Source organism: Calliphora vicina, chromosome 1, assembly GCF_958450345.1.
Source record: "Calliphora vicina chromosome 1, idCalVici1.1, whole genome shotgun sequence".
Lineage (NCBI taxonomy): Eukaryota > Metazoa > Arthropoda > Insecta > Diptera > Calliphoridae > Calliphora > Calliphora vicina.
The window spans coordinates 100,585,224-100,594,192 of record NC_088780.1 but is presented as its reverse complement, the minus strand read 5'-3'; the positions used below and the strand labels follow the sequence as shown (position 1 = coordinate 100,594,192).

The window sequence follows — 8,969 nt, the reverse complement described above, 5'->3', positions numbered from 1 at the left end:
AAAAAAAAAATATTTTTAGAATAATTTGGTGAAGGGTATATAAGATTCGGCACTGCCGGATATAGCTCTCTCAATTGTTTTTATTTACATTTTCGAGAAATAAAATTTATGTTTCTATTGTATTTTATTGTATATCCAACACTAAACAATCTTTACGATCACGTCCATAGAAAGGATTCAACATTGTTTTATTTTTGTAATCCACTTGAGAGTGATGTAAGTAATAGACATATGGACAATTAAAACCCGGATTGCAAGGTTTGCAAACATCCTCACCCAACATACATTTATTTATCAATGTATTGGCCTCAGCTATAAGGGAAATTGTACGATTCTGAACAATAAAGCTACAATCCAAAGCTCTCTTAATATGGGCATTGGATGAACAGATGGCTGCATCCATTTGAGTGGCAAAGGTCTTTTGATTGTTAATAGTATAAGTATTAGTGGTGGAGGTCTGAAAATTAAAAAAAAAATCATGCAACTAAACACCAAATCAGTTACATACACAATACTTACCACACTGGTAACACAATTGGTATAATTTGCCGTGGAATTAAGGAATTTTTTGCCACAATTTGTGACCTCCTTTTCAAAATAGTTGGTGTAATAGTTTTGTAAGGAAGTTTTGGTGCTTCGAGGACTGCTTAACAAACTGTTGACCTGGTTATTGGCTGTGTTAACACAATTAGTGATGGAGGTTTTAGTATAAGCTGCTGTAGGTATCGATGAACGATATTTGGTGACACACTCCTTGTTAAAATCACTTAAAACTTCTAAAGGATTTAAACGTTCTTCGCTTTGGACCAGACCATCAATTAGCATTTCTAGGTTTATATTAATTACTTCAACACGTCCAGCATAAAGTTGTGTAAATTTATCCATTTGATTTTCATAATCCTGTACATTATTCTCATATTGTCGACGGTTCATATTTATATAATCTTCGGTGCGTGCTACAGAGCTGTTGCGATAATTATTTCTATTATTACTTAAGGTGGTTTCATTTTGAACCTGTCGGAAAATAATTGCTGCAGTTAAGAAAGTAGTAAACAATTTAAAAAAATTTTGATAATTAACTCACCTGACCCTTTGCCAGCGCCAAAATTAACAACAACGCTGCAGTTAATTTGTACATCTTTGAAATAAGTTTTAGTACTGTCCTTTTCGGATGCTTTCAAATCACTAACGATATCTTAAATTTGCTCGCTTTTTATATCACAATTATCATTTAATATCTTTAATTTCAATTTTAAGCTAATTCGGGTACTTTTTCTTCATCGTCTCTTTGTCTTATCAGTTTAAAATGTTTTATTGCTTCACATGAATTTAATTTAGTAATTTTTTACTGGTAAATTAGCAAGTGTTTGTTTGCTTTAATTTAGATACCTATTTATTTAATATTAATTAGGTTTTATTGTATTTTTTATACACGAAAATAGTCAAAAATTCATATACCTAAATAAATAAAATAATAAGGTCACATAATTTCCATTTTGTTTATTAAAACATACAATTAGTACTGATTGGCACGTTCTTCAAATAATAATCCTTTGCTCTCATTTGACAACAATTAGTTCTATTTAAAAATGAATTTGAAAGGGCGCACAGTGGTATAGAAAAAAATAGAGGAAAAATATGTAACTTTTAAACATTAAGTCCGATTTGAATGAAATTTCACATGCATGTTGTCGGTGGTCGGACCTCATGGACCCATCAGGGGCGCGACCAAGGGTCCTCAAAATAGGACACCTCGGGTATGTTACATTTCTAAAACCTTATCTTAGTACTTTGTTTGTGTTCCTTATGTTTTTTACGTGGAAAATTAATTAGGGAAAACTTAACAACTCGCAGAATGGGAATTTTTAGTTTTTTGGCTATAATATCCATACCAGGATCGGGGTTATCGAAACCCTTTACAAGATAATTAAAAACATATTGTGCCATCTAAAATCGGTTACTATATTTTGATATCGAATATGCGATTTGAACATTTTTGCCCTAAATTTTAATTTTACATAAAAAATAGACGTTTTTTGAATGGACCTAGTCCTCTCGGTATCAATAATTTTACATTTTTTTTTCATTTAAAATATTTTGTGAAAATTTAGCTTTTCACAAAGTATAAATTCCTTATATATCCTCTTAGAAATTTTTTGCGATAACTTAAAAAGAACAAAAGTCCTTTTTTCGCAAAAAATTTTTTTAAATTCGAATGCATATAACTTTGGTCTTAGTCATTATTTTTAAACAATTCTATTTATATTTGACACATACATGTGTTGTTACTACAATTAGCTGGAGTAGGGAGTGGTTAAGTGTTGAAAATTAAATTTCCAATGCGAATTTTTTTTATAAGCTATAAGAGATAATTGATAGTTTTTTGTAGTGCTAGATGATGAGATTCTATATCTGTATTTTTTTTGAAATCGGAACACAAACGAAGAAATAAGATCGTTTTAAAATGTAATATACCCGAGGTATCTACTTTAAGGACCCTTGGTCGCGCCCTTGGTGAGCCCATGAGGTCCAAGTTCAAAACTTGGCCCTTAAACTGTGGTTTCCATACCACAGATTGTTTAAAATTGAACAACATAAATTTGTGCACAATAAAAAATTTTGAAATTTTTTGAGATATAAGGTTAAGAACATCTTATAATAAGGGCACCGATTTTTTCAATTCCAGATCAATTCTTATCAATCTGTATATATAAAAGAGTAACGTTAGTGGGTGGCTGGCTGATTAACATTGCCCTGTCCAAACGCCCAAATCGATTTCAAATATATGTTTGGTACAAATTTTATTTATTTATGACCCTTATGACCACAATGACACTGATATTTATTTAAATAGAAAAAGTGGGAAAAAAGTACCAAAATAGTGGTAAAAACGGGAAAACACATTTTATTCGAAATTATCAAGCCAATATAGATAAAATTTAAAAATTTAATAAAATTGGTCAGCAGTCATACAAAAATTTACTAAAAGGGTGATACTTGGAACTCAAGTGTGAAGGTGTATATAAATCCATTGAAGTCAATCCGTGATTACTGTGATCACATTTTATACCAGTAATCGATTTTTAGTATAAAAATCTCAAATATTTTAAATCGTTAGTATCTTTGAAAATACTTCGATTTTAGGAAAATAAGCTCAATCTGTGATCACTTATATTTTTAGTAAATCAAATAACTTAATCTTAAATCTGTGATAGGCTAGACAATAGTGTACTGGGTTGCGGGTTCAATTCCCGTCAGAGACTCTGGGTATATCTGCAGACAAGCAAAAAGCTTCGCAGTTTGTGTTAGTTTAAAAAAAATCGATTTTTAGTATAAAAATAAATTATTTTAATAACATCGTAAATGCTGCGATTTTATGGAAAATAAACTCAAGCTCTGATCATTCATATTTCATACTAAAAATCGATTTAATACTAAAAATTATTTTAAATCGTTAATATCTTCGTAAATATTACGATTTTAGGGAAAATAAATCTCAATCATATATCTTAAATTGTTCATTACCTCGTAAGTACTGTGATTTTGGGGAAAATATGCTCAATCTGTGATCACTCATATTTTATACCTAAAATCGATTTTAGTGTAAAAAACACATATATCGTAAATCGTTAATATCTTCGTAAATACTGTAATTTTAAGGACAATAAGCTCAATCTGTCATCACTAATATTTAATATAAAGAATATTTTAATTCGGTTATAACTATGTAAATACTGTGATTTTAGGAAAAAGAAGCTCAATCTGTGATCACATCACACTTCGTAAATATGTACTGCTATTTTAGGGAAAATAAACTAAATCTGCGATCTCGTATATTTAATACCAAAAACCGATTTTTACGGGCTGATTTCAAAACACCATTCGAATACAATTTTAAAATTTTTGTATGAAAATCATTGAAAAAGTGTAAAAACATATTATATCCTTAATAATTTCGTAAGTACAGCGATTTTATACCAAAAATCAATTCGGCTGTGCCGAATTTATATACCCTTCACCAAATTATACTTAAAAATAAAAATTTTAAATATTTTTATGTAAACAAAATTTTTTTTTTTTTCAAAAGTTGTTTTTGTTAATTTTTTGTAAATTTAAAAATTTTTTTTTTGTTTTTCAATTTTTTTTTAATATTTAGCGGAAAAAAAACTTTTGGTGAAAAAAAAATTCGGCTTAAAAAATATTTTTTCCGATTTTTACCCATTGTAGGTCCAACTTACTATGGTCTTCGGAAAGTTGATTTCAAGAGACAGACATACGGACATGGCTTAATAGACTCCACTATCTATAAGGATCCAGAACATATATACTTTATAGGGTCGAAGGTGAATTGTATAAAAAAAACTAAAACAGTTTATTACTTTTTAAAAATATAAAAGCAGATTTGAATAGTTTGAGACATAGTAGCTATATCACAAAATATTTCCGTAAAATTTAGTATTTAGAAAATTCAAACCTGAAACTTATCAACTTATAGCTAATGTGCATCAGAATGAATCAATGGTACTTTTTGATTTTTTATAAATTGTAGCATGAATTTATTTGTTTAATTGCAAAATATTGACTGTAATGGATGCAGCATAAATAAATTATGTAACAGGGTTGTTTAGAGCTTCTATGGTCTTGTTTTTGAATGACACTTTTTTGAAACATTTTCTATTCGAACTTGATTAGTTGTTTATTTAAAGGCAAGACAAAAAAGATCATAAAATTTCGCTATGTAACACTGATTGTAGGCTATTGTTTATTGATTATCTTTATTGAAATATAAATAAATTTGTGTATGCTAATGTATATTCAATATTAAACAATCGTTCAAATATTCACGTCCAAAGAAGGGATTCCTCATTGTTGCATTTTTGTAATCAACTTCATTAGATGGAATATTATAGATATCCGAACAAGTAAAACGGTCATTGCATGTTTTGCAAACATTATCATCCAACAGACATTTATTAATCAACGTATTCGCCTCTGCTATAAGGGAAATTGTACGATTCTGAACAATAAAGCTACAATCCAAAGCTCTCTTAATGTGGGCATTGGAAGAGCAGCTGGCTGCATCCATTTGAGTGTCAAAGGTCTTTTGATTGTTAATAGTATAAGTATTTGTGGTAGAGGTCTGAAACATATAAAAGTTAAAATACAGCTTCAAGATAAATCTGTTTCATATAAAATGCTCACCACACTGGTAATACAAATGGTGTAATTTGCCGTTGAATTATCGAAATTCTTGCCACAGTTTGTTAGCTCCTTTTCGAAATTATTGGTGTAGTAGTTTTGTAATGAATTTTTGGTGTTTATGGGACTATTTAACAAATTATTGATCTGGTTATTGGCTGTGTTAAAACAGCTACTGATAGAGGTTTTAGTATTCGCTAGTGTAGGTATCGAAGAACGATATTTGGTGACACACTCCTTGCTAAAATCATTTAAAACTTCTAAAGGATTCAAACGTTCTTCGCTTTGGACCAGACCATTCATTAGCATTTCTAGGTTTATATTAATTCCTTCAACACGTCCCTCATAAAGTTGTCTAAATTTTGCAATTTGATTTTCATAATCCTGTAAAGTTTTCGCAAACTGTTGACGATTCAGATTGATATAATCATCAGTGCGTGCTACAGAACTGCTTTTATTGTTATTGCTTAAGGCGTTTATATTTTGAGCCTGTAAGATATGATTTCATGTAAAGTTATTGTGGAGTTTCAATAAAAAAAGTTATTTGTTCTTAAAATTTAAAAAAAAACTCACCAGACCCTTTGCCAGGGTTAAAATTAACAATATTACTGCTAATAATTTGTACATTGAGATTTAATACTGTTCTTTTCTGATGCTTTAAAATCTTTAACGGTTTATTGTGTTTTATAGCTCAACTATATTTCTATTTTTCCTTAAACTATTTAATGTACTTTTCTTAGTTGCCTCTTTGTCGGACTATTTATCTTATTAGTTTAAATTATTTTATTGTTTGACATGAATTAAATTTAATAATTTTTTCTGTTTACATATTTTTTCTCTCATTTCACATTGATATATTCGCAAGTGTTTAATTGTTTAAGATATCTATTTATTTGACTTTAATAAAGTTTTATTATCTTTTTTAGATACAATTAATTGTCATATATGAAGAGTAAAATCCATAAATGTAGGTTATTTTGTCACTTAATTATCAGTATAGATAAAATTGAAGAGATTTTCATTTTATTTTTTTCCCAAAACGATAAACTTTTAACAAAAGTATATCATATAAGGTGAGTATCAAAATTATAAGACCACTTACTTTTGGTTCTGTTTATCACAAAATACAAATAGTGTTGATTGGTAGTATTTTGTAAAATACTCCAGCAATTCTAGGACACTGTCACGAACTAGTGATTTTACCTATCCTTTAGAGTGACAACTAGTTACATAACTACCTACGTGACTAGTTATTTTTACACGTATATGCAGGGGGTCAATTGACCCTTTTGAATTACAATGAGACTGTCTGATAGCTAGTCCAAAGTAGTCAACGCTTTGGATTCACATACCGGTTACATAGAGTCAGTTACCTTACTAGCTATCTAACTTGCTACTTGATCAGTTATTACTAGTTGTTTTAACATGTAAATCACCTTAAATAATCAGTTAACAAGAAATCTTATAGTCAGTCCAATAACCGATTTTTTTCAAAACAAACTTTCCTCTTACAACTTTCCAATATATTACTTCTGATGGGTAAAATAACTACTTTCTAAAGTGCAGTACAAAATAAACATTTAAAGTGACTACACTCTAGGTTACTTAGATACACTAAAGTGACAGTTGGCTTCTTGCTAGGTGGGATGTCAGTATACTCAAGCAAAAAGAAAATAAACTGTATGAGAATTATGTCAACACAATTTGTATAAAACCAGTGTGTATATAAACGTTTAAAATTACTACACTTCTAGATCATTAAGTGACAATTGACTTCACGCTAGATTACCGGGGTTGTATAAAGTATCCAATTGATTTCTCTCTGCACTACAAAGAGCACATACATGTCAAATGACCCAAAAATAAATAAGTAATCAGACCTTAGTGACAATTACTGTTTTTAAGGGATACATTGACTACTTGCTTAACTTCTGGGACTTTTTAGTTTGGAGGCTATTCGAGTTCTTACAATATATAGGTTTCATAATTATTAGAATTTTCAACTGAAATGTTTTGTGTATTAACAATAACTTCGTCGATAATTATTCCAAAACATACATTTGTTGCAGACAGTTATTAGCGAATCGCCAAAGTGCCTGCAGAGATCAGTAGTCGCCCAGTTTGCGGCACTATGACATCATTGCTAATGATGTCATAGTGAATAATTTCTGAATAATGAATAATTTAATAATAATAATAATGAATAATTTCTTCAACAGTTTTTTATTAAAAAAAATCATATTTTTACGTTTTACCTTTTAAAAACGGTGGTTTATTTTCTTTAAATAAACCGGGTTCTGTTAAATTGCAAATAAAAGCGCCAAGTAGTTTTAACAAAATTTACACAACAATTTAAATATTCATTTTGTTTAATAAACTCATTTATATTGCACACCAGCTAGGCCTTAAAAATACATGCTGGCGTGTGCCAAGAGATAAATTTCCAAGTTATAGGCATTTTAAAATTTAAATTTTAAAATTTTGCCATAACTTGGTCCGCTTTTTTAAAAATATAGAGCGTACTTTTGGACCGAATGGAGTCGATTTTTTATTTGCTAGTTAGACAGCTAAATTACCAATGATATACAAAAGATTTCAGAGCAATATCGATTATGAATCCAAAAATAAACGATTTTCAATTTAAAAATTCAAAAAATCAATATTTAGTAAATTTTTGCTGTTTTTTTGGGCGAAAATGTGACCTAACTCTTTTTTTATTAAAAAAAAAACAATTTTATGAACATATAACTATTTTTGTATAAAAAATATGTTCCATTTTTCGAATACGTCGGCCTAACGCTCTTCGGAAATTGACCTATTTTTTATCAAAATTTAAACAATGGGCCACATGAAAGCAGCTTTGGAAACCTTGATATGTTCCCTATTTATCCCCAAAGCATTTTCCCAGTCCCGAAGGAAATGTGGATGCAATGGACAAAATTGTAAAAAATACCATTTTAGGGATTTTCACTAAAATTTTTTGGAATTGCGGAATTCCCTTTCATCTTTTGACAAGTTTTTTTACACTTTGTTATTTAGAATAACAATTTTAAAAAACGTTGAAAATTTAATTTAGTTTTGTCAATAAATAACGATTTTATTACATATTTATTGAGTTTCTAAAAATAAAATTTTGTATTAGGACCAATTTGATCCACATTTATTCCGAACTAATTTTTTTGTTTAGATAGTTTATTTTTGGTCTTACAAATAAAATTTCAAGTCAATATCTCAATTAGATTCAATAATATGCCACTTTTAAAACTCAATCTTTCAAAAATGGCACGTGTTTAAAAATTTTACATGTCCAGGGTACCCTAATTTGAGTCCAGACCTTGCATTATCCTACTACTTTTACTTCATTTCACTACTATTTCAATTCATTTTTAAAATATAGATATTTGTAAAATCTTTTTTTTTTGTTCCTCTCGAACCTAAGAACCTTATTAACCTATGTGATTGATTTGAATAAATATTTGATATTGTACACAGAAAAAACTATTTCTTCAACCGTTTCAATTCAAATATTTGTCACATATTGAACTGGTTTAAATTATTTCATAATTAAATCAAGTATTCATTGGCTCAAAAACAAAATTTCTTGATATTTTCTACTGAATTTTGAGTTTTGAATTTGATTATTTTGACAATTGAATATACAATTTTCGTTATTGGTTGAATTTCAAATACAAAAATTATTGAATAGATAATTTTCGTAATTGAAAACACATTTTTGTGATTTTTTGTGTTTTAAATTACGAAAATTATCT

At 28.8% G+C, this 8,969-nt stretch overlaps 2 protein-coding genes across 2 annotated transcripts; both read right to left on the bottom strand.

Annotated features, from left to right (window-relative positions):
- Nucleotides 1-124: 124 nt before the first annotated feature.
- On the bottom strand, nt 125-1,138 carry LOC135951848 (uncharacterized). The gene is made up of 3 exons (XM_065501586.1): nt 1,085-1,138; nt 520-1,014; nt 125-457 (listed from the first exon to the last, which is right to left on the bottom strand). The coding sequence occupies exons 1-3, from the start codon at nt 1,136-1,138 to the stop codon at nt 125-127; spliced, it is 882 nt and encodes a 293-aa protein (XP_065357658.1).
- A 3,666-nt stretch (nt 1,139-4,804) lies between these two features.
- LOC135951837 (uncharacterized) lies at nt 4,805-5,826 on the bottom strand. Its single transcript, XM_065501576.1, has 3 exons — nt 5,773-5,826; nt 5,203-5,688; nt 4,805-5,140 (listed from the first exon to the last, which is right to left on the bottom strand). The coding sequence occupies exons 1-3, from the start codon at nt 5,824-5,826 to the stop codon at nt 4,805-4,807; spliced, it is 876 nt and encodes a 291-aa protein (XP_065357648.1).
- Nucleotides 5,827-8,969: the final 3,143 nt, after the last annotated feature.